The 27502-nt window shown below is 36.5% G+C and overlaps 1 protein-coding gene across 2 annotated transcripts in view; it reads left to right on the forward strand.

The window, feature by feature from the left end:
* The window catches only part of ITGBL1 (integrin subunit beta like 1), a 251149-nt gene that overhangs the window by 106960 nt on the left and 116687 nt on the right, over positions 1–27502 (forward strand). For both annotated transcript variants that reach the window (XM_009192181.4, XM_003914046.4), the window contains exons 3-6: positions 1172–1318; positions 8795–8917; positions 13490–13630; positions 17226–17366. In XM_009192181.4, the coding sequence (XP_009190445.2) occupies positions 1172–1318; positions 8795–8917; positions 13490–13630; positions 17226–17366 (552 nt within the window). The remainder of the gene's footprint in view (positions 1–1171; positions 1319–8794; positions 8918–13489; positions 13631–17225; positions 17367–27502) is intronic.

A 27502-nucleotide genomic window follows, 5' to 3' on the forward strand; every position in this document is an offset into this window, starting at 1 on the left:
CAGAAATAGGAACATTTACATGGACTGGGCCACATAAAGAGCAGTTTTAAAGTCACAGGCAATCACAGATTCAGACTCTGCCGAACATGCCCAGATGGGCAGCTTCCAAGCCATTCATACTGACCAACCATCTGGACCTTATCCCTTGGATTTCAGCTACCACATTGAATTGGATCAATGACTTCATGTGGCCTGTGAATTTTAGACATTTAGACATAGTAGTATTGTCTTGAGTAATGTATGTACACTCTTCCTGTAACTCATTCAAAATCTGTTCAACTTTCAAGGGCCAGTTAACCGTCAAGGAAATCCAGAAAGTCTCTACTCTTATGTCTATAGGTCATAGACTATATCGCTCAACTTAACTCGAGGTGACAATCACTTCTGGCTGCAATCACCTCAGCTTCTTTGTATATTAGCCTTGACTTTGAAGTTTGTAAGTTCTTTGAGGACAAGGACTAAGTACTGCACATGTTTTGTACTTCTGTCAGACTAATGTGCAATCAATAAAAACTAGTAGGCTTCATCAAGCAGGACTTAATAACGTTACTGATCACAACAACGAAAACAACATGCATTAAAGGTAAATGACTATTGAGAACATTGAAGATTGAGACATTTCTGTGGAGGTGGATGAATATGAAACAAAATATATACATATTTTATGACCCTATTACTGAAGTTGGTATATAATATATCCATAAATTTCATTACTTGCTTAATTCGAGTAACTGTAAGGCCAGTGTTCAGTAGAGTTTCATGTAAAAGTCTTCATTCAAGGTTTGTGGTTTAATGTGTTATGTAAAATACAGTTAAGTAGAAGTATTTTTTCATTGGACTTTTGTCTCTTAAATACTGAGATGCTGGATAGAATGTTTTTTCAGTGCTGAATTTTCTGACTATGTGATTTATTACGCCTTTTAATGTATTATCCTAATGTCTTCATAAATTAATGTTTTCACAATCATTTATCAGTTGATTATTGAAATAAAATTTTCACATTCCATTGCATTTTATATAATAGCATTGCCCCTCAGCCACTGTGATATACATGAGTTTCAATTTATTGTAGCTCAGTCCCAAATCAATGTCACTGTTAAGAGTATGTGTTATAGTAATGGTTATCTTTGGAAAACAATTTGAGTCTGACTAGATGTTGTTCAATCCTCAGGCCATGGTGAGTGTGACTGTGGCAAGTGCAAGTGTGACCAGGGATGGTATGGGGATGCTTGCCAGTACCCAACTCACTGTGACTTGACAAAGAAGAAAAGTAACCAAATGTGCAAGAATTCACAAGACATCATCTGCTCTAATGCAGGTAAGAAGTATACCCTGTGAAAATGCTTAAGTGAAATAATCAAATTTTGTTTTTAATGGAAATATGTGGGCATGGAGAAATGTCGAATCTCTGAGTGAGTCTGCTTTTGAGTGTGTTTTTTAGAAGTGAAATTCAGATAAATCAATAGAAAAAAAATGCCATCTTGCTGAGACAGGCAAGTCTGATACTTTCCAGCTGTTCCAAATGCCTCCTTCTAGCAGGATATTCACTGGAAACAACATCCCAACAACATTTTACGTAAATTGTGAGCCATGATATTGAATACCGGATTACATCTCTTAAAAGGAATTTATATAAACCGACTTAATTATTTTCTGTTACAGATCAAGGGTGCTTTGAATTTTTACCTTCACAAAATAGAACCAAATACTTTAAGTCTGATAGAAGTTTCAGATATACTGGTTATAAACTCCTTGAAGGATATAGTCTCAGAAAGATTTTTTGTTTGATCAAAATATTTTTTGTTTTATAGAAGTTATTTGAAAATACTTTTTACAAAATTATAGAGATGCTATCAAAATTGATTAGCAAAATCATATAAAAGAGTTGCAGTTTAGGTTTCAATGGTATTCAGTGAGTGTTACCTAAATTAAATACTATTTTTACATTTGGGCAGGTGAAACCTCAAAATCAGTTTTTCTCAACCATGGTTGAACATCAGCATCCCAAGGGGAAAGGAATAAACCGTCAGTTCTCATGTAGTACAGCAGAGGTTCTGTTTCAAGTGCTTTGGTGTCTGGCCTTGACTTTGGTGGTTTTTTTAAAGCTCTCTGGGTGATTTTAATATAGATCGAGTGTGCAACCCATTGCTCTAAATGCTAAAGGTGAGGATTTGACTTCACGAATGAGTACCTTTCCTCCCGAAGCTCACATTGTCGGTAGGGCCCACCTCTAACTAGAGCTGAGAACTCCCCACAGTCTGATTGCAACAGATTGTGTGTTTTAGACTGAGCTCAGTAAAGGTGTTTTGCTGATAGGAATCAGGACCATATCCAAAGCGAGGTGTGAGTGGATCCGTCAGGGGTCATGACAAATGGTCTTAGCAGTTAGGTCCCTTTCTGTGTTCATGATGTTCTCATCGTATTTCTCTAGCACTTCAGTCTTTCTTTCTTCTTAGTAGGATTCCTCTACTTCCAATTCATAACACCCACCCCTCCAAACACACACACACACACACACCCCATAGTGTCTTTCATCTTGAAAAAATTCTTTTCAAATTTATTTCAGAAACAAGACCTGAATTCTGTTTTGGGTTTGAAATCTATTTTTGGATTTATTTATTTGTTGTTTGCAAATCAAATTTAGGGTTTTATTTTTTAAAGAACATTATAATCAAATGCAGTAGTCTAGGATTCTAAAGATGTTTAATATTAAGGAATCTAAACATGTAATTCACCACATTAACATATCTTAAAGGAGAAAACATACAGAAGTGTTTCAGTGGATGATAAAACATATTCAATACAATATAAATGCATTTCTAGGACATCTGTACTCTCTCATTTTTTAAGCATGGATGCAATACCTGTATTCATAATCTGGTTTAGTCAAGTGACCCAATAGTGTCCTCTATAGCATTTTTCTCTCCTTGCAGGATTCAGTCTATTGAAAATGTTATGTTTATATCTCTCTTTAGTCTTCCTTAAGCTGGGCCATTTCCACAGACTTTACCTTTGGAGCATTGAAACTTGTGAAGAAAGTTGTCCCCATTTTATTAAAAGAAAAGTGTACTTATCTTGGATTTGTCTTATGTCTCCCATGATTAGATTCATCATACACATTCACACATTCGGAGGTAAAACACTGGAGAAATGGTTTCATATTCTCCAAATGTTTCATATGGAAGCACATGATGTCCATATGCTCATAGTGGTGATGTCAGTTTTGATGAGATGGTCAAGGTGTTGGCTGGTGTCTCAACTGTGTTATTTCTGACTTACCCTCTTCACAAATGTGCATTCTATGAGGAAACACTTTAAAAACATACATGTATCACATTCCTCACTAAAATTACCCTAGATTTATCATCCACTGATGACAATAACCTGATACAGTATTGACAATGATGACTGGAAAATGATGATTTAAGAACTGTAACATTCTCTCCGAATGGACTAGTTGGCACTCAGCATTCTGTCACAAACAGGAATCCTCTCTCATTTACCAGTTATTTGATATTTCATTTACTTAGTGACTTATTATCAGTCTAGAAGCACAATTCTTATTATTTCAGTGATTTGTTATTCATTTTGTACAAAATTATTCTGGTGCACAGAGTTTTCCAGATTAGGTATTAGAGCCCATCGGGCTAGCTTTTGTGTTTTTGTGACATGCCTCCCTTGTTTTTTTTTTTTGTTTTTGGTTTGTTTTTGCAATTCTTGTTGGCATAATAACACATTCCAGGGTCATATTGGACCTGCTTCACCACACCTTTGGAATCAGCCACTTATCCAAATAGCCCTGATTCCTTTTAGTGAAAATGGTATTTCAATAAAAATTGTGAGCACTAGGAATGCTTATTTCCACTGGAGTGCATTTGCTTCTTGGCCCTTTCTGCAAACAGGCTTGTGTCAAAAAGCTAGATTGAATCATAATACAATTTTTATTTTATCTGAGCAAACAGTGATTCGTGAATCAGGCAGCTCCAAATCAGAAGTGGTTCAGGAGCTTCATTGAGGGAATGCAAGTGGGAGGCTTTTATAGGGTGAACAGAAAAAGAAAGCAAAGAAAAATAGTTGATTGGCTAACATTATATGGTTGCCTTATTTAGTCTATCCTTTTGGAAGGTCCCTAGTTATATAATTATAAGTTTGTTGGTTGCTTCTGACTGGTTAAACGTAAGTTCTGTTCTTCTTTAATGTAGACATTTACAAGATTTAACGTAAGTTTCACTTATTTTTGAGTATCAGGCAAAGTTAGGATTGTTTATGGGGCCTCAATGGCTTAGTCTGCTCAGGGATTCTTTAGGCCTTGTCTCCATTTTAATTTATCTTGACACTAGTAAATATATGCCTGTGCATATGCACACAAATACATATACACATACCTACACAAAGATATGCATGTACACATACATGCATATTTTAGAAATCATGAATTTACACCAATACATCTAATTCTAGTCCAGCCTCACAGGATTACTTCTTGTTTTCTCCATTCCATATTTGCATGTCCCATTTTCACAGGGAGAACCGTGTCTCCCAATACCTCCAACATATTTACTTATTTGCTCAATCCTATACTACATCTCTAGTTACTTCTAGAAGTGCTGCAGACATACCACTAGACCAAGAAAATCTACCAGAAGAGATTAGGATTTGCAGTCCACCCCTCTCCACTTCCCCCCACTCAGTGTACCTCAATCATGCCCAAGATTGGGGTATGTAATTGAATACTGTGTTATAAGTTACTCAGACTTATTTTATTTTCTTCTCTTTTCACGTGGTTACGGCACTTGTTTGAAATACAAGTTGGCTTATTTATTTCAGATCACTTTCAATTTTAGGTTTTATAATCCCTTCCCATCTGTATTAATATATTTTATAATGTATAGTACACTAACTTGCTTCTAAAAGTCAAAGCTATGCAGAAAAGCATACTCAGAGAATCATCACTCTCTTCGTCAAACCTTGCACCCGGCTTACCCTCACCTTATAGATAACCAACTTTATCGCTTTCTTCCTTTTCTGTGCATGTATTTCTTTTTGTGTAAAGATAAATAGAAATATTTGTGTGTTATTGTTTCCCATTTTTTTTCCTGTGCAATGGTTGTGCTTTCCATGTGTTCTTTTGCACTCTGCTTTTACCACTCAATATAATCTCCTGGAATTCACTCCAAATCAGTTAATAGAAATCCTTCTGGTTATTTTTTCAAAAACATAAGACTGGATTCTATGTACGCAATGTGATTTATTCAATTGAGCTCTTATGCTTGAGCATTTAGACAGTTGTCAGTATTTTGGATTGTAAAGAATACTGCACAGAATGATCTAGTGTACATATATTTTTATATTTTTGGAGGTGTATATTCAAGGCAAATTACCAGAAATGCAATTGGCCAAAGGATACATTTGTATTCAGTGTTACATTTAATCTTTTCTGTCTCATTTACTCTTGTCTAAATATCTAAGCCTTTCATGTTTACTTTGGCAATTTCATTCTCCCTGTCTTTCTTTTAATACCCACTTCCACCATCCGAGTTCAGGACCACTTCCCCCAAATCGCATTAGCCTATGAAGTCTCTCTATTAATCTTTCCCTTTCATATCACGGTGTGGTTTTCTCGAGTAGTTTGGAGCAGAAGGGGAAGAGGAGTTAAATGGATTGGGGAATGAGACTGAAGGGCAGGATGAGATAGAACTGGGAACCAAAGTGTTCCAGAGGCTTACTTTCTGGGAAAACTAGAAGAGAGGTCTAGTGTGCAGAGCAGAGTGAGGCCCCAGCACCACTGCACAGGGGTGTGGGCTGCTGTACATGTCTGGTCAGTCATCCTAGAGAGCGCCAGCTCTATTGGGCACTATGAGAAATAGGGGCTAAAATAATCTAGTGTAAGGCAGAAGACCAATCCTAGAAGCTGAAATAACTGGCAACCACGAGAGAGAAGCTGTGTGTCATAGCATGAGCACAGGAGTCTGGAGCTTTTGCCTGGGTGTCCATATGCCATGTCTTGGAGGCTCAGTTGTGAATTCTGTTTTATGGGTGAGACAGGAAGTCTCTGAGCTGTTGTAAACTTCCCACATCAGCCAGGAATGGTTCTGACGCATGGATGAGAGGAAGCTGCCTATGGGGGACTTCAGTGAGGAGTCATAGAATTTGGAGACATAGGCTGTTCCTTCCCATCTTTCCTGAAAAACTTCCCCATACACAACCCTAACCAAGTGACTTCCTGTTCTCATATTGTATATGAGAGACCCGTATTATATATTGTTACATGTATAATATTTATATAGGTTTATATTTGTATTTATAAAACAAGAAAACATATGACACAAAGGCTTTTGCAATAGACTTGTGGCAAATGCTATACGAAATGTATTAATAGGGTATCTCTTTCTTCCTGGTCTATAATTTACTTAATTTTAAGCATCTCATTATTTTCTATAGCACCTAGTTCCTTGCCAATAGCATAATAGATAACAAGAAAGCTTATTGGCTGGATATGTGGGTGGTTGAGAGACAGAATGAATAAATGTGAAAATGAAAAAGGAGGGTGATAATTAGAGAATAAAAACTAGATGAAGCAATAGCATAAATTATAGCATTAGATTTCAAATTACTTTTATGAATTGAGATAGCTTTTAGGGAAAAATACAATAAAATGAAGTTTAATAGCAGGAAAATTCACATGAGTATTTGCAAGGCAGAAAAATAAATTTGGCAAAATCACCATTTTTATGTAACTATGAGAGAAAATTTTATAGATAATAGTGAGTTACAAGTGATCTGGGTAACAGAATCATACAGAGGATATGAAAACAAGGATATTGTCAGCGTCCGTAAATATATTTTCTGGAGAAAATGTTTTGAAGTATGACGAATATACTCTGTATCTTCATGGGAGAAGAGGAAGAACCTGGAATTTTCTCAAATCCTACTAGGTACTAGGTTCAGCAGTGCTTCTAGAAACATGACAGGGTACATATTCATCACTTGGTATTGGCAGCAGTTCTATGAAGCAGAGATTATTTGCAGATATGGAATCTGGGAATTAGAAATGAAAGCAATGCCTTTAAAAATGCATAGCTCATGAAGATTAAAACCCTGAATTCAGCTACAGCTCTACCTTACTCCCAAGTTCATGCTGTTTCTAATACATCACATATGGATTTGCCAATATCTAGTAATTCAAACCAAATTATAAACAGCATCTTTGGTTCCTCACCATCCTTTGCCCTTTACAGTCAGTCACCAAATGCCCTCTACTCTTTCTCCTAAAAATATCTTCAAATGCATTTGGTCCTTTCTAAACTTACTGCATCATGTATCTAGCCACTGTCTTCTTTCCTTCAGATAAATCTAACAGCCCTTTAACTTATTTCTTTGTGTCCACTTTTGCCTCATTTTAGTTCATGCATTCTTATGCTATTGCTTCATTTAGTTTTTGTTACATGACAGCCAGAGTAATCTGGTTAAAATTCATACGTGATCACAGGACTCCCTTGCTTCTGTGTCTTCCAATTGTTGTTGGATTAAAGCTGGAAATCTTTAACATGACCTATAAGACTTCCATGAACTGCACCTCGGGTTGCTTTATTCATTTCATGCCACTTTTCACACTGTTCTGTATACCTCAATCCCATGTGATGTTTTCTCTTCACCTCCTTTTTTATTGCAGAGCCTGTGCTATTGTCTCGTGCTGGAAGTGAGCCTCTTTGCCATCTCACTTCTCTTAGCTATGCTTTTTCACTTGGCTTTTAGTTCTCAACTACTTCCTCAGGGACTCTGACTTTGACCTCCTGGTCTCAGTTAAATCCCCTTGCTGTGTGCTTCTGCAACACTTTGCACTTCTGTATTTATCACATTGGTTTTTGCTTATATAAAACTCTGAGAGGAGGGTTATGGCTGACTTGATCCCTGTTGGATTTTCAGAGTCCGGGGTGGTTTCTTGTGAGTAATCAAGTCTCGGTGGATACATGTTGATGGCCGTGATGAGCATTAAAACTCAAAATAGTTGCATTAAAAAGGGAATTTCTCAAGTGAGCATTCTACCTGTCAATATTATTTGAGTGCAATATTAATGTTGGTGAAATTACTTTTGGGGGATGTGGTAGAATCTTCAGACTTGGGTGAGTATGTGGCTCGTGGTAGACCAGATGACTACCATGCCTCTCTAATTCTGAAGTCCCCTGAGAATCTGGTGAGGTCCCAGCAATCCATGCCTAAGGAAATCCACTCTGGTCCCATTATTGTAAGGACATGTGTATCAGTATAAGTTAATGCTTAGGAGGGGAAATTATCAGGGGCACGTATGATTTTTATTTATGCATTTGATAATAAATTATTTCTGCAAATATTTACTACATAAATAGTATGTTCAAACATTGTGCAAAGCATTGAATAAATACTGGTGAGGAAGATAAGCAAGGTTGTTTCCCTCCCAAAGCTTAGAATTTCCTGCTTTATTTCACTTCAGACCCAGGTGTGATCAGAAGACCTTCATGCATTGGTTGGATGGCTATGTGTAAAGTAGCTCTGCGCTTAAAGAGGTCAAATTTACATTCATTAAACCATTAGGGGTCAATAATAATAGTTGTGTGATGTAAAATATAATTGCCATGCTACAGTAACCTCAAGAAAGAGTAGCGTGCACTTTACCTCACCATGCCCACAGAAATATCTAATTGAAATATTAAATCGATTTGGATTATCTACTCTCTTAAAAGAATGGGTATAAAAATCCACTAATTATAATTTTATATGCATGTAACAAATAGTCTTTTTTGTTTTCATGGTTTAGGTACATGTCACTGTGGCAGGTGTAAGTGTGATAATTCAGATGGAAGTGGACTTGTATATGGTAAATTTTGTGAGTGTGACGATAGAGAATGCATAGATGATGAAACAGAAGAAATATGTGGAGGTATGTATATTGGCTCTGTAGAAATTAATAAAAGTACCTGTTTTTTCACCTATTACATTGTTCTTTTATCTCTACATAAATTTCTGCTCTAGGTGTACTAATTCAGTTTAAACCTATGTTTATCTGGAAAACATTTCACATAAGGAGAGTGAGACTATGGCATTAAGAGTAGACTAGTACTTTTTAGATGCAAAGCCAAATTGTCCCCAGAGGAGAGCTGTGTCATTATGGCAACAGACCAATTGCATAGCTCTGAAGTAGTCCTAAAGTGGGCAAAGGATATGAACAGACATTTCTCAAAAGAAGACATTCATACAGCCAACAGACATATGAAAAAATGCTCATCATCACTGGCCATCAGAGAAATGCAAATCAAAACCACAATGAGATACCATCTCACACCAGTTAGAATGGCAATCATTAAAAAGTCAGGAAACAACAGGTGCTGGAGAGGATGTGGAGAAATAGGAACGCTTTTACACTGTTGGTGGGATTGTAAACTAGTTCAACCATTATGGAAAACAGTATGGCGATTCCTCAAGGATCTAGAACTAGATGTACCATATGACCCAGCCATCCCATTACTGGGGATATACCCAAAGGATTATAAATTATGCTGCTATAAAGACACATGCACACGTATGTTTATTGCAGCACTATTCACAATAGCAAAGACTTGGAATCAACCCAAATGTCCATCAGTGACAGATTGGATTAAGAAAATGTGGCACATATACACCATGGAATACTATGCAGCCATAAAAAAGGATGAGTTTGTGTCCTTTGTAGGGACATGGATGCAGCTGGAAACCATCATTCTTAGCAAACTATCACAAGAACAGAAAACCAAACACCGCATGTTCTCACTCATAGGTGGGAACTGAACAATGAGATCACTTGGACTCGGGAAGGGGAACATCACACACCAGGGCCTATCATGGGGAGGGGGGAGGAGGGAGGGATTACATTGGGAGTTATACCTGATGTAAATGACGAGTTGATGGGTGCAGCACACCAACATGGCACAAGTATACATATGTAACAAACCTGCACGTTATGCACATGTACCCTACAACTTAAAGTATAATAATAATAAATTAATTTTAAAAAAAAGGAAAAAAAAAAAAAAAGGAATACCATCTCCTCTGCTCACCTTAGCCACTTTTATTCTCCTTTCTCCTACTCTCTTAAGTGTATATTTTCATTTCTTTGTTTTTCCCTTTCTAAAACATGCGTCTCACATCCTACTGGGGACACTGAAGGTCAACAGGGTTATTAGCCTAGAGTTTACCTCCCCCTCTCTGTCGCTACACACTTAGATAACATTTGCAATGACCTTTTCTATGTACCACCATTACTGAATTCATTTTTCTGTTGTAGCAGTTCTTGCATGTTTGCTAGTGACAAATTCTGCAATAAGTGCTTTACATTCATTATATTTTCTCTCACAACATCACTCTAGGGTAAGAATTATGTTTATGTTCATAGATAGATGTGGAACCTGGGACTTGAATAAATTAGGTAATGAACCCAGGGTCAGTCCACCGATGATAGTAGAATTTGGGCTCGTGTCTGTGTTCCTGACGCCTCACCACTCCCGACTGCATCAGTGCCTCAGAGCTCAGAGCTCCAAGAGGGGTCTCTCCTCACCACTTGTAGTTTTCGTTTCTTCTGCTCAACCTGCAAGCCTGTGCCCAGAGTTTCCATTTGCAACCTTGAATGGCATAGGAAAAGGAAAGTAGAAAGCAGAGAGAATCATTCGGTTTAGGTAAATTCTTCTCTGCTATGATTGAACTTATATTTGACTCCTATCTGATGGGATTCCAGCTGAAGGAATACTGCCCCACATGCAGAAATAGTAGTTTTAGAAGTATTGTTTTTCTAGAAGGATTAGGACCCAATGGGGCCAGGTGGAACCAGAGACCCCTGAGAAAGTGTGGCTAGCATAGGACAAGCTCGTTCCTTTGTTTACATTTTAGTAGCTTCAATTCCTATAAGTCATACAAATACACTTATTTTAGGCCTGACTGGCCTTTCCTCCTTGATCTCCTGGCTGTACAACCCACCTGGATAAAGCAAACAAACACAAAATTGTTGTTTTCATTTTTCCAAGTCAATGGCCTAAGCAAGATGCTACTCAGACAAGTCTCTCTTAAAGGGCTCAATCCAAAATAATTAGATCAATTAGACAAATCCATCCACAAATATATGTATTTGTCCTCTTCAAGTTTAGTTTCTAATTATTACAGATGAAAAAAAAAAAAGACTGGAACATGCTTTGGGGCCAGTGTGTGGTGATACACACCAACAAAGCAGAGTCTATTTGCATGTATACATAGAAACATGAAACAACACAACAGAAAATGTTTAACTTTCAAACTTTCTAGTTGTTATTTCCATTTGTTTGAGGCTTAAGCAATTTCATGGTGCAAAGTCTCTGATCAAGGACACCAGCACTCTAGTAAACACCCTCTGGGGGTGACATTGCCTGGGATTGTAAATCTTTCCATGTGTCATTCACATGAAACCAATCTGCTGAGAGATGATTCTACAGTTCATCAGTGAAGCAGTACAAATAGAGATTTTCTTGCTCTATCAGTTTGCACAAAGCAAAGAATTATGTTTATTGTGTGGAATATGTATTGTCCTAAAGCACACATTTTAATCTCAATTATTCAGATGTGTCTTGTTCAATATTTTTATTTGAGTTATGTGGATATCTGTTTAATTTTCCATATCTGCATAGATGTGTATCGTCACATAATTTTTGCTTCCTTATTTACCTTTAACTCAAAGGTTTCTCAGTAGAACCCGATTTCGATACTGACTTGTATAAATATTTAAAGAATTTGGATGTGAGAAATATAGATTTTCTATTATTTGTTAATATAGTAAGCATTACGTATGTAGCACCTTCTGTATAAATTTTCTGAAATTACAAAGAAAATAAATTCTGTAGTCTAAAAAGGTGATTGCGTCTTACAAACCTGACTCCTAAGAAAAGCAATTAATATACACTATTGCTTTTCTTCAGTGTAATCCTTGAGTTATTGAGGCCTGTGATATATCACTAGGATGTGATTTAGTTGTGTGTGCAAGTGGACACCGTTTTAAGTTCATAAATAAAATATATAGATGATATCTTCTGTACCGATTAAATCACTTGACAGCCTTTGCACTTGCTTAAGTAAACAAATTTAAAATTCAGATTCTTTATGGAAATGGTCATTGATTGTTAGGTTAAGAAGTGATTTTCTTTGAATATCCCAATTATAACTTATTTAGACAGAAAACATGGCACTGGGTCCCTGTCTCTTTCTCTGTGTCTCACTATAGCACTCTTTCTCCTTATCTGTCTGTCTCTGTCTCTCACATGTATGTCTTCTTGATGGAAGTCTCATCTGCTGGATGTGAATAGCATAGGAGACCAGAATATTCTATTGTAATTCCTGCTTCTTATGTGAGTTTTACAGGTCCTACTAAAGTTCTTGCCATTGGCCAGAGATACCATAGCGTTAGAATGATAAATATGCTTATAAGACAATGAAAAGTAGTCTCATAATCAGTTTTGCATTGTCTTTGGGGGATTTTGACTGTAAGAGAAGGGAGATGGAAAGGACAAAGACTTTAGCCATAGACTGATAAAACACAAACTCCTATAATACAGAGAGAATAGACTAAAAACAAAACAAGAGCAAGGACCTACATTTATGCTTAGGTGATATAACCACAAAGATGACAGTACAAGAAGTAAATTTTGGGATAAATACCATCTTTGGGGAATTTGCAGAAGGATTGCTAGATGTGGATGAGGAAAGCAATGATGGGATAATTCACTACAGATGGCTTGGAGGCAAGTGCAGATGAGCAGGTGACAGGTTACAGAGAGGTAGGAGCTGAAAGAGGGCATCTGGACACAAAATGATGAGTGCCCTTAGCTGTCATTGGTATCCCCTTGACAAGTCGAAAAGGAGTTTGATTGTGAGGCCGAGGGCCCGTGGTATTTTATTTGTCTAAATGAGGATTAAACATGGACTAGGCTGAAAACCTCTTTCACATGGTAGAACCCAACAGCTTGTGGGACACAGTTGAGTGAAAAAATGAAATATTTCTTCTGCTTTAAAGAGTTGTTTGGTCCTTCATAATGTGTATCTAGGTAAATATGCACCATTGGTTTCTCAATAGTTGATTTCAAATGAAATATTTTAATAACTAATTCAAGAAACATCCTTAGAGTGAATGCTCATATATATTTGGGTTTGATACGTGCATTTGAGATGGAAAAGTAATAGACTCTCATGGTCATTCATGTCATTTTGTTAAAAATACTTTCAGTCAGTTCTCTGTCTAGGCCAAGTTAAAGGACACTTTGCTCTTTTTGTGTAATTAAGCAGGTAAAGGCACAACCATGATGTGTTTGGAGAAAGCTGTATAATTTGATGATTTTAGGCAAGGAATGTTGAACTGTGACATTATTTCAGAAGGCAAAAGTGATCACAAAAAGATAGAAAGTTAATTCTGCTTATGAAAGTTGCTTTTTTCCTCACTGTATAAAATTCATTTTGGGTAAAGGCCATGGGAAGTGTTACTGTGGAAACTGCTACTGCAAGGCTGGTTGGCATGGAGATAAATGTGAATTCCAGTGCGATATCACCCCCTGGGAAAGCAAGCGAAGATGCACATCTCCAGATGGCAAAATCTGCAGTAACAGAGGTGTGTCATTCATACATGTTACTACATAATGGGGAGGCAAACAAAGCTTTTAATTGCTAACACTTCTTTTTTCTGTATGACCTCTAGTGTGGGAGGAAGTTATCTTCTAATCATTTACTTTGATGTAAATCAACATTTACTATATCAACAGTCTTTTCTGTCTTGTTTTTTATTGAGTAGAAAAGAGAAAGATAAGAAAGTTGCTGTCATTCTTTAAGCTTCACTGAATAAACAGTTAACTTAGGGACTGTAATTTATTTGGCAGCCCTCCAGAAATAGCACAGTACAGCTAAAAGGCAATTCCTGTAGATACTTCTGTTAAATGTCTCTTGACTAACAGAACCATCTACAGCATGAGCATCTAATTATCCAGACAGCATTCAGAAAACCCTCTTGTCTTAATTATGAGTAAATGGAAGGCTTGGTTGAAATGCAGATTTGATATGGACTAATTTAACTTCTGTGTGCAATAATAAAAATGTGATATTGAATGCAATAGATTTACAAAGTTACGTATCCAATAGCCATATGAAATGTACACTGACTTTACAAAGGAAGTTAACAAATATATTAATATTGCTAAACTGTAACTTAAAGGTAGTTAACTAACTTTTGATAAAAAATCAAACAGTTTAAACATAGTTTTAAAATTCCTTGAAAATACTTAATTTTACCTCTGTCATAATGATAAAGAGAGCCATCCTAAACTTCTCATTGCCTATCGATGACATTAAAAAGTGACTATACTTCTTCTTTAAAACTAAAAAAATCAGATAGGTGGAAAACTTCTTTTTCGTTTCTATACATGCATTGTAATAGATAATGCTAGTACAGAAACCGTAGCATACTGCCTTTCAGAAACTGACATAGAGGAATAAAATGTGCCACATTTCTTTACATAGAGAAAATAAATAAAAAGGCAGGAACTTGGAACAAAATCATGAAGTCCTCTCTTTGTGAGGATTAAATCTTACAGTATCATACGAATTTACTTTATGGTTTTTTTTTATGTATAAGGATGTGTTTTCTGCATAGGTCCTTTTATGCAGTAGGGGTCACAGTTAACATTTATAAGTATATGAAGCTTGAACTGTGTACTGTGGAAAATGACTATTTAGCTGTCAAAAAGAGAGAGGTGGAAAATGGAGTTGGTTGGGCCGTGGATTAAGGTCAGGTTCCACAGCAGAGTTACGTTGGCTGTGAGAGACGGCGTCCTTCAGAAACATAAGCTAAGCCACCTGCCTCCCACTTTGCTGTGCTGGGAGTGTTCTGACCTGGAGATCTGGCAGAGGCATAATAGGAAGCAGCTTGCCTCAACGAGACTCACCGCTTCTGAGACTCAGGGGTACATGAAGACAGGGCAGAAGTGGGTGCTGAGATGAGTCATTGTTTTTTCTAAAAAGGTTATACGCCTGACTACCCTGAAAGCGTTTCTGTGCCATTGCATCCATAGGTAATAGAAAGACACTGGTCCCTGCACATACCTAACTTGTCTTCCTTTTTCCCCATCTTCAGGGGCCAAAAACCCAATGTCGCAGACATAGCCATTAATAGAACAAATGTCCTCTATTGCCCACCCAGTTTATTGAGTTTCATATTGGACCCCTTTACACATGGCTGAGAAGCTGCTGCTTTTTCACATCTGTGTGCTCCTAGTCCCTGTTCCTCTTGACCAAACTCATTTATCCTCTTATGAAAGCAATGCATATTCATTTTTAAAAATCTAGATAACAAAGTAGAGTACACAGAAAAATAAGAAAATGACCCATAAACCTAACATCCAGGTGTAACCTCCTTTTACATATTGTCACATGAACTTTCAGTCCATATTTATTTGTTAAAATTCACTTGTGTGGCTGCCCTATCCCTGTATTTCCTTCTTATTAAAGAAAAATATCGAATCATACTGTACATGCTGATTTGTAATTTTACACTTTTATTTATTTCGTAATATATGTTATCTTTCCATATTTATGGAGCAAAAACCTAATTATTACTCAGTGATTGCCAACTAGTCCATATGTGTGTACCATTACTGCGCTAATTCCCCATTGATCAATATTTCAGTCACTAGTAATTTTTCAAAAATATAAATACAACTATATTTTATATTTCTGAACATATACTCGTGTGTACTTTTTATTTCTGTTGGGTACGTTAATTAAAGCGAGCTATACGTCTAAATAATAACACAGATATAAAAAGTGCATATTGTAAAATCCCTACCCAGAAAGTTGTACCATTTTGTACATTCTGTTCAGGGCCAGAAAGTACCCATTGTCCCACACCTTTACCAAGTCTGGATCCAAGCAATATTTTCCACCTCTGACAATCTGACATCTGAAATAATTGCCAATCATGATTATTTTGAAGCTCTCCCACTGCTACCCGCTTAGTAGTGGTCATTTGAGTGATAAACATTTTTCATCTTTATCTATCATTATTTCTGTATGAAATTTCCTATTCTTTGGTTTTGTCTATTTCACTTTGGGCATATTAATCCTTTCTATATTCAATCCTATGATTTATTTATATGTTTTTGTAAGTATTCTTTGTCTTTTACAGACATATTAACCACTTGTTTCAGCTTTATCGGTCTGTTTTTTTTTTTTTATAGTGTTTTGTTTCCAACCAAAATTTTCCATTTTTTTTTTTGAAATTTTCAATTTCCTTTTTTAGTAATTGTGCATTGGGGGTCTTGAATAAAAAGAGTTTAGTTCATATTCTACAGTTTTATTTTGTACATTTAAATCTTTAATCCAACTGGTACTTATTTTGTTGTTAGAGGTAAGAAAAGGATTTAACTTTATGTCTCTATCAAATGATTAGCTGGTTGCCCTAAAGACAGTTACTGATAATCCACACAGAGTAAATATGATTTACAGATGAGTATTTCCCTCTGCAAGTCTGCAAATGACCAAGTTTATATCTCTCAATCTGATCTCCAACATTCTCTATAATCTGGACTCATCTGATCTAGCAAACCTTACTTCTTAGTCTTTTTTTAACATGCACCTCAGGGTCCCTATGCCCATCCCTACCCTTCATTGCTTAGTCTTTTCTTCTTGACTTTCTCTTAGTTCTACCTCCAATGTCTCCTAGAACATTTCCTCTAATCCGTATATATCCAATCCATCCACTGCTAATTACTCCAACCCTCATTGATCCTCTTTCTCCAAATTCTTAGAGCATTCATGTCTTAGTTTACAAAATAGTCACACATTGTTTTTAGTGTTTGCTAATTTTTCTTTCTAATTAGCTTTCTTTTTGCCAAATAGATTACAAGCTTCTTGAGGGAAAGGATTATATCTTTTATAAATTGTTTTAGTGTTATCTTTGAAGGAAACTAACACAATACTAATGACACATTCTACCAACTCACATAATTATAGAATATATAATAACTTTTGTTTATTAAGGAATCTCTATTGCCAATATTAGATGGTGCTTTTCCTTTTTATAATATTTTTATCTAATATATGTGGTTTTTTTTCAAATACAAAGTAAGCAGCAGAAAATAATAAGAAATATGTGAAATGCTTTCTTTCATGGTTTTTCTTGACTGGATTCTTATAAAATTCTTCTTCCCACCTAGGGACTTGTGTATGTGGTGAATGTACCTGTCACGATGTTGATCCAACTGGGGACTGGGGAGATATTCATGGGGACACCTGTGAGTGCGATGAAAGGGACTGTAGAGCTGTCTATGACCGATATTCTGATGACTTCTGTTCAGGTAAGGGCTCTTTCAATTCCTATTTTTCTGGAGGGGGAAGTGGGGATGGTTAATGGGCACAAAAAAAAATTAGATAGCATAAATAAGACCTACTGTTTGATAGCACAGTAGGGTGACTATAGTCAATAATTTAATTGTACATTTTAAAATAATGTAAAGAGTATAATTAGATTGTAACACTAAGGATAAATGCTTGAGGGGATGGATACCCCATTCTCCATGGTGTGCTTACTTTACATTGCATGTCCGTATCAAAACACCCTTAATGCACTCTTACAACACATGATCCATACCCACAAAATGTAAAAAGTAATGAATAAAAATAAAATACATATTTTCCTGTTTTCAAGATTTCTGATTCTCACAGACCCTGTAAAAGAAACTGAATGTGCATTCCAAAGCATTTTATATTTGCAGTGTTCCTACTAGTGACTTGGAAAACCTCCAGAGAATCCCCAAAGTTGGCAAAGACTAGAGATGAGAGGGCACCCACTTTTCTCTGCTATTCACCTCACCCAGGAGAATCATTAGCTCTAGATAGCTACTCAGCTACTCAGTTCAACCACAAAAATGTAAAAAGTAATGAATAAAAATAAATACATATTTTCCTGTTTTTAAGATTTCTGATTCTCACAGATCCTGTAAAAGAAACTGAATGTGCATTCCAAAGCATTTTATATTTGCAATGCTCCTACTAGTGACTTGGAAAACCTCCAGAGAATCCCTGAAGTTGGCGAAGACTAGAGATGAGAGGGCACCCACTCTTTTCAAGTTAGTCTAATTCCTCACCCAGGAGAACCATTAGCTCTAGATAGCTACTCAGTTCAACTCTGAGACTGCAAAACTCGCAGAGCGGTTGACAATGAACAGGATAGTTGCCATCAGGACAGCTGTATTAATGTATTACAAAACAGGATAATACAACGCCCAGGGTTATTTTGTGCATTAACTCTTTGACAGGCTTTAAACTAAAGTTATTCTGCAATGTAGTCTATAATTAAATATCCATTAGTAGTTTCAAAAATCTTTGACTGTAAATACTAGGGGGCAGATACTGTCTGTTAGGGACTGAGTGACATCTGGGCTACTGGTGTGGTAGAAGCCAGTAGCAGACAGGAGACAGCCATGATCTTTGACTTCATGGAGTTTGCAATCTAAATGCAAAGAAATAAAATACGTAAGTCCAGGATGTCTAAAAGTACAAAGAAAAAGAAAGCAGTCAGAAATCTATCTGAAAAAGTATCATTTAGCAAAAATGGAGTTATAGATTTTCAGTCCAGTTCCATTTGATAATCCATAAGGTAGAGACATACACATATACATCTTGTTAAGCTTGACTGCCTGATTGGTGCATGCAGATGGATACAAACTCCTCTGGTCTCCTGAAAGTTTGCCAGCAAAGGGAGATAAAAGAACTGCCCCATTTAATTATGAGTGTGCAACTTCAAAGCCTTCTCCAGACTGACTGGGGAAAGCCTGCTGCTAAATCTTCCCTTTGTAGAAGGGTTTCCCTCTTCTGATAATGTCTTGTGCTCCAGAGGATTTCCTAAACATTTTGTGAACACTACTCTCTTGAGGGCATTTTTTCTATTATTCATTATACATGCTCATGTTCTTCATTATCGTTGCTGTCAACACAGTGGTAATAAAAGAGCTCATGACTAGTGAGTGGCGCCTATGTTCCAAAGAGATGATGAGAATCGTGGGGAAGAGGGCTCTTGGACATTTTAATTAGGGTGATATGGCTCTTCACAGTGGTGGCGATGTAGGGCTCGTGCATTGCAGGAGGTTATTGGATCATAATGCATGTGGATTTCATCCAAAAAAAAAAAAAATAGGTTTGCAGGTAAAGAAAGATGAGAGGGGCATTCCAAGCAGAAGGAACAGAGGGATAGAATCTGTGCATGGGACCAGACTCAGTTTGAAATTACCAGAATGCCAAGTAGGGAAGCATGTGGTAAAAGGTAAAGTTGGTTAAGAAACAAGAACTGGGTTTTTTTTTTTAACCTTCCTGCAGACCCAGGTTTTATTTTAAAGGCAATGAGGAGCTAATGATGGTTTTAGGCAGTAGAGTGCTATCGTTATCAGATTTCTAGTCTGAGTGTCTAGGAAAATGTTGGTGCCATTTACTGAAATGGGGAATATGGAAGGAAGCTGTCAAGTTTGTTTCTAGACATCTCCAGCATAGAGGACAAAGGGTAAGCCAAAGTTTATATATTTTTTCCAAGCCTGTTGAATATGTGAGTCAGGGTCAGGGCTAAACCAAGAGAATTTCAAGTTGTAAGCATAGAGTTGGTAGTTAAAACTATGCTGGCATTCAGGAAATGCCATTTGACAATGTAATTTTTTTTTTTTTGACGGAGTCTCGCTCTATCGCCCAGGCTGGAGTGCAGTGGCGCTATCTCAGCTCACTGCAAGCTCCGCCTCCCAGGTTCCCGCCATTCTCCTGCCTCAGCCTCCCGAGTAGCTGGGACTACAGGCGCCCGCCACCACGCCCAGCTATTTTTTTGTATTTTTAGTAGAGATGGGGTTTCACCATGTTAGCCAGGATGGTCTCAATTTCCTGACCTCGTAATCAGCCCGCCTCAGCCTCTCAAAGTGCTGGGATTATAGGCATGAGCCACCGCGCCAGGCCACAGTGTCATTTTGAGATTGCCTTTGAGATAAATGTGAATTGACACAATTTTAAAATAAGGGAGGCATATAAAAGGCTATATGTTAAAATTGTAAGTGTGTGACTTGCTGATTTGGAGCCCCTTTTTCCCATGAGTATTCACTTTCTTGTGAAATCCATAATTCTGATGTTGATCCTGATTTTGGACTGGGTTGAAAAATTCAAACTAACTGCATTACAGTGATAATTCAGGGCCCTATGAGCCAGTGCATCTCACTGTGAGGGAGTGGGGTCATGGGGTGCAGATGGGTGATGACTCCTGAATTGACTCTTTAATCCTTGTGTAAGCTTGTGTGCAATTCCTGCAGTGAGTCATTTAGTCTTGGAGTGCTTACTCTAGGCTGAGCAGGTGAACTGTCATTAAGGAGGCTGCCCTGGAATCTAATATTCCACCTCACGCTATTCCCCTTCAATCCCTCTTCCCTGTTTTCTTTTTTCTCACATTTTCATTTCTTTCGTACCCTATGAGACTCCACCCAGTGGGTATGCACAGGTAGGGGTAGGAAGAGGTGATGGCACAGTTGACTGTAGTTTGGACAAGAAGACATCAATCTATTATTGTGATTTTATGATCCACTGGTTGAAGTGAATTGAACGTGGCCAGCTTTCCACAGCTTGGCTCCCACACTGAGAATGAGGAATTGAGGAAAGAAGAAAAAACTCATATTTACAGATACCCTCCTCTATTGGACCGTTACTGAGTTCTTTATTTACACACTAACTCAGACAGGGAGGCATTACTGTCTATAGTTTAGCAGAGGAGAAAATACGTTCAGAGAAATTAAGTAACCTGATAAAGTTCATACTGCCATTAAAGTGTCATCTGTAAACACATATAGCCTGACTACTCATGTAACTTAATCTCCAGGTGATGCAAATACAATTCTCCAATTTTACTTTATTTTTCTGAGGAAGAACTGTGCTCTGGGTACTCAGATTTTTTTTTTTTAAATGAAACTAAGCTTCTCTGAACATCATTATGATCTGTAGCAGACATCAATCTCTGGAGTATTTTATCATTCTTACAGAATCTGTAGAATTCTATATGCTATATGGTATTACGCTTAGAGAATTATTAGTCTTTAAATTTTTCCTAATTACCAGTCTAAGTTGCAGTGTAAGAAGAGTGCCATATAGTTGATTATTGAGCATGTTAATACCTTTGTGTTATGAGACAGAAGTAACCCAATGACATCAATATTCTCTAGTCATTCATGCAAGACTAGAGTATAATAAGGCTCGGATGAAATGAAGTTTTATTTTTAGCTCCTATTCTTGCCATCCTGAGAGTATTGGTCTTAGTTGAGTCCAAGGAAATCTCTGGAAGGATTAGTTTAAGTTAGCTCTTTTAATTGACATTCCCATTTTATTCATTCATTCACATTATTTCCATTTATCTATTCAATAATGCATTTAAATGTAAATATTTTATGCCTAACACATCATGAATATAGGGGACACAAATATGTTGAAACACGGTCCCTGCACCCACCAAATAAATAAATTTTATTTACTTCTTTTAATCCGATCTGTTGTTCATCATCCACAAAATACCTGTGTTTTTGTATGTTCATTCGCCCATACACCAACATGACTGTTTTACTACACACATACATGCACCCCTCAAAGATAATACTGTTGACCCAATTTGAGTGTGACTGAAATGATCAGGGCATGAACAGGCATCCTGATGTGTCCCGACTGTCCTCTTTGTTACACTCAATTTACTTTCTGATTCTAATATAACTGCTTTATTCCTAATGGCTGCTTGCCACTCAGGTCTATTTCCCCAAATCCCTTAACTGAAAAAATACGCTGCAATGTGACCTTAAACTTTATCATTCAGCTTCCCCTGCCTAAGAAAATTATGAAAATATAAGGAAAGTTTTGGCTTAGGGTTACATTAGTTTGGAAAATGGAATCTTTTGATAGAACCGTATTATGTGGCGAAATTTGTCACTGTGGATTGCCAAAGCATTAAGAAAAGAAACTAAAGGAAATGATTAAGTATATTCAGACTGCATTTTCTTGAAAGGAAACATTAATATATTGAATTTAAAAAAATAGCAAGCACTAAGTTATTCCCCAAGGCTTTTCCCTATTGATTGTCTTCATGTTACTTTGGAAGCATGTTAACAGGCTTGTTAACATCAGATTCAAATTCACGCGCATTTTTTGATCCTTTAAAAAGAAAGAAGTATCCTCTAAAACAGAGAAGTGTTTGTCTGGAATAGATGCAACTACACTTGTCCTGAAATGCCTGCACCTGTTTCTGAAGTTTGGATAGCATAACTCCAAAGAACACAATAGTTACAAATAAACAAGAAAAGGTTTGGTTAACACCTTTTCCTGTAACGGCCTGAGAGCCTTAATAACTCCTGCCTTCCCAGCATGGTCTTCGGGCCACTTTGGTGGCTGCTTTTGCTGCAAATCTTCCTTTTCATATGGGTATTTTGGGCTACAGTCATTTTTATGGTAGGTAGATTATACCAACACCAAGCACCGTATTGTTCTGCCATTGGGATGTGTGTGTGTGTGTGTGTGTCATGTGTATATACATACAGAGAGGTCTTTAGATAGCATTTCTCTTATTTGAATTCTTCTGATGTTTGATATCAGGGACAAACAGCACCACTCTGAATCTTTCATCTCTATTTCATGATCTTCTACCTACACAGTTTAAAGGAATACTGGTTAGAAGTAATGAAACTAAAACCTGCAGGCTTAACATACACATAAATTTGACAAACTAGCATGGAAGCATCGCATTTCAGACCCGTGCGACAAATTTATCTTCTTTTAGTTCTTTCATTTGAAAGATAAAGCAATTTGAGATAAGGCCCAGAAAAGATAGTGGCACATCTAGATGAAGGACACAAGTCTCCTGATTTCTTCTTTTATGACCTTTTCACGATTTGTCTATTAAAAAAAAAAAAGAAAAAAAAAAAAGAAAAAACCCTGATGTAAGTTCTGGCAGTCGAAAGGGTTTTCATGCTAAATAGATGTCATTATCTTTAAACTCTTCTATATAGCAAAACCCAACATTTTCATCTTCTTGACTTTACCAAATGATTCCTTCTTTGGCATAACTTTTAAAATTGGAATTGAGAAACTGGTAACTTCACAAGAAAAGTTGCAATTTTGTTTTATAATTTTCTGTCTTATCTGAAAAGCCCAATACCTGCCTGAGAATCTGGTACCAATACCTGACATTTCTAAGTGATTTTTAAACTCTACCAATTAAATATCATGAAGGATGTTATAGGACATATACAGTTTCACTTAAAGTGATATCTCTAATATTCTAAAATATATTTTGAAAGCACATGACTAACTTCTTGAAATATGTAGGATATAATTTTTATTACTGAAAAAGCAAAAGTTATGTTTACGTTTTAACTTCTGTCAATTAATCTGTAATAAACATTTAAATTAGGCAATACTATTATCAATACTATTTTTTATTATAGTAGGCTAGAATTATAGAAACTTTATCCATGCACTTTTAGGCTTGCTTCTTCTATGAAATACAGTGAGATATCTTATTTAGAAAATTCTACTTTACCCAAACAATAAAACCAGTTCTACTCTCCCCAAACAATAAAACCATCAAACACTTTCTGTGCCACTATTTTGTCACTTAAACTGGTTACCATACATTCACTGACTTTCAGGAGCTTCATTCTTTATGGATGGCTTACGTATGTCACTCATATTTAAATGCCTCTTCTTTCCTCAGCTTGAACTTGTTCAATTGATATCAAATCCTGGTGGTATAGCATAGAAGACATATCAGGGGATGATTTGAGGAGGAACATTGGCCATCTTGAACTAAACAATATTCTCCCACTTTGATATTTTCCTGTTTAGGGCTAAGGTCTTTTATCCTTCAGCCAATCGCAGCAATGACACAATCTCTTAAATTCATCCCAGTGTGCAAGCAATTGGCTGCAGGTGTGTTATTGAGAAGGCTATTAAGGAGTCATCACACACATGTCAAAGTAAGGATACACATATATTCTTCCAAGCTTTGCTATAGTTGGCAGTGCCTGGAGGTGAAGCATGCAGTTAGAAGCATGATCCTGGAGAATGTTCATGATGCTGCATTAAGTACACAGGAAAAGAGGTGTGAGAGCTTATAGGCTCTATTTCCCCCTTATATTTGTAGAAGAGCATCAGAAATAGCAATGGGATATAAAAATAAGTCTGCAATAATAGAATTATGTAAGGGGAAAAAGGTTTAGAGAATTAAAAACTGACCAAGAAAAATAAAATGATAAGAAAACAGAACGTGCATATGAGAGAATAAAGGTAAAAGACTGACAATGATTTCTTCCTGCAGGTCTAGAGCATCTGAACTTAAAAAAATGTATTAAGGCTTCCACAACTAATCTGACTTTTGTTACTAATTGGATGGGATTCTAACTTTAAAAATCTCTTTTGAATAACTTCTGTCTTTAGGATTAGTTTTATTCTGCCCTCTTTTTTTAATTGATGTCAACATGTGAATGGACTTCAGATAGAGAATAATGGTTGCTTTTGAACATGGATTCCAACTATGCAACTTAAGAACGTTCTCCCTTCAGTCATGGGTCTCCCTCTGTACCTGCCTTTGCCCCCAAGGTTTCTACTTTATTCTCCCTCTCCACGGAGGGAATCCTCCTGTGGGGGAATTACTGCGTGTGAATTCAGGTGGGCTGTAGTGGCAGGGACATTCTGTTGGGTAGTTAGGGATTTCCCGGGGTCTGCATCTGCTAGATGTATTGTTCTAACCTTCACAGCCATTAAACTTTCAAGAGTAGAGAAAGTTTTTCTCCCTCTTCAATCTGGTTTTCAATGTTATTGTTAAAGTGTCAACAAGCGATGTTATTGTTCCAGTGTCAACAAGTCTCTCACAAATGTCAGCATGTTCTGTACTTTGCCCAGTTTCCTCACAACAGATATAACTGTCTCTGAAATAAAACCACTTGTCCCCAAGAATTTCAAAGCCATTGGCTCCTATGAAACAACAGAATTGACTGCACTTTAAATGTTAAAGATATATGTGTTAAAATCATTATTTATATATGCATTTCCAATGCAGATCTGTTTGCAATGTTTGTCCTTAACCTTACCTGAGGGCTGAAAATAAAGAAAGATAGGAACTTCCTTGTTTTTTGTTTGTTTGTTTATTTTTGTTTTGAGATGGAGTTTCCCTGTGTCATACAGGCTGGAGTACTGTGGCACGGTTTCAGCTCACTACAACCTCCGCCTCCTGGGTTCAAGCGATTCTCCTGCCTAGCCTCCTAAGTAGCTGGAACTACAGGCATGTGCCACCACGCCCAGCTAATTTTTGTATTTTTAGTAGAGATGGGGTTTCACCATGTTGGCCAGGCTGGTATTGAACACCTGACCTCAGGTTATCCACCCACCTCGGCCTTCCAAAGTGCTAGGATTATGGGCTTGAGTCACCACACCCAATGGGAACTTCTTAAACTGAGGTGAATGAATGGCAAAAGCCATAGAACCCAACAACATGTGAAATATAATTGTTAATAAGCATAAACTGTTACAAAAATTCCCATAATGTAAGGTCTAAATAATCATATTTGTATGTCATGTATGTTTATTAATAATAACAATTTTCTTTTCCTTCCAACTGAGGTCTAGAGTAGATAATTATGGCAACAATTTGTCAAATAGACTCTGTTACATACAGATGATCAGCAAATGAGCATCTGAATTGAACTGAATTTGGAGTTAAATAAGAGATTTAAATTCAGTGATCCCTAATGTCTCATTCCACTTTGATTTATGATTTTGTGATTTTTTAAAAATAAAAATTAGTTAAATGGTGAAAAGCTTCCACATATGTGTATTGTCCAGTTTCTTCAAATTCAGAAGATGGAACCACAAACCTCAAGGAATATTAGTAAAAGGGACTAGTCTTCACTGGAGGCCAATTTTCATATTGGATGATATACATTAATATCAGATGCTAAAGATAGTCTGCATTTTCATCCATTAACATTTATATGTACTTCTAAAGAGTGTAATTCCACTTTTAAAATTCTTCATGCATTTTTGCAGCAATTATAGAAATCTACTTTGTTCTGCATCTGCAGTGATGAGTAGCTTCATGTTTATTAGGAATTACAGAAAGCTCATTGAAACTGTGCTTTCCTCTACCTGCTTATAATGTGGGATCTGATGAATACAAGTAATAGTAGCTCCCTTTTATGTAGCATTTAAACTATTTAATATACTTCCCAATAAATGTGGATTGATAATATATTTTCTTCCTTTTTAAAATGAAGAAACTGAAACTCAGAGGTGGTCGTTTGACCAGCCCCACTTTGTAGGAAGCAGAACCAGGATTTGAACCCATTATTTTATTGATAATGTAGGTCGATTTTTGCTAAACCATGCCACTGTTTTTCAGAATTCTTTGCAAACTGTATATTCATGTGTCAAAAAATTTAATGTCTTTTCTGACCCCTTTTGTATACACTAGGCTAATCTTCAAGGATTGTAAACTCCATGTAGGTTACCGGTTTTACTCTAAGGATCTCTAGGCTAAACATTTAGTATTTGCTTAAAAGTGTGTGAAAATAAAGTATGGAGACTCCATAAGATAACATTTTGCTTTAGTGAAGTAAGCAACATAGAAATTAAGAAAACAATCTCATCTGCGGTTGTGTCAAAAATAATATACTTAGGAATAAAATTAACCAAGGATGTGAAAGATTATTGCACCAAAAAATATGAAACATTGATGAGAGAAATTGAAGACACAAATAAATGGAAAGATATCTCATGTTCATGGATCAGAAAAATAAATATTGTCAAAATGTTCGCACTACCTAAGGTGATCTACAGATTCATTGCAATTTCTGTGAAAAGTCCAATGACTGACACCCAATGATTTTCAGCAAAAGTGCTAAGAATACACATTGGAGAAAAGATAATGTTTTCGATAAATGGTGCTGGAGAAATTGGATATCCATATGCAGAAGAATGAGACTAAACCACTACTTCTCATGATATACAAAAATCAACTGAAAATGCATTAAAGTCTTAAATGTTAAACCCAAAGCTACAAAATTACTAGAAGAAAACATAGGACAGTACTTTACTGTGGGCAAGAATTTTTAAACTAAGCCCTCAAAAGCATAAGCAACAAAAACAAAAATAAATAGAATGACATCAAACTGACAAGCTTTTGATCAAAAAAGGAAACAACGAAAAGAATGACAAATAGACCTACATAATGGGAGAAAATAGTTGCAAACTATGTATCTGACAAAGGATTCATATCACGAATACATCGGGAACTTAACAGCAAGAAAACATCCCAAGTAAAAATAGGCAAAATACATTAATAAATATTTCTCAAAAGAAGACAGTCACATGTCCAACAGGTATATGAAGATATGACCAAGATCACTAATTGCCAGGGAAATGCAAATCAACAACACAGTGA

The sequence above is a fragment of the Papio anubis genome, chromosome 15, assembly GCF_008728515.1.
Source record: "Papio anubis isolate 15944 chromosome 15, Panubis1.0, whole genome shotgun sequence".
Lineage (NCBI taxonomy): Eukaryota > Metazoa > Chordata > Mammalia > Primates > Cercopithecidae > Papio > Papio anubis.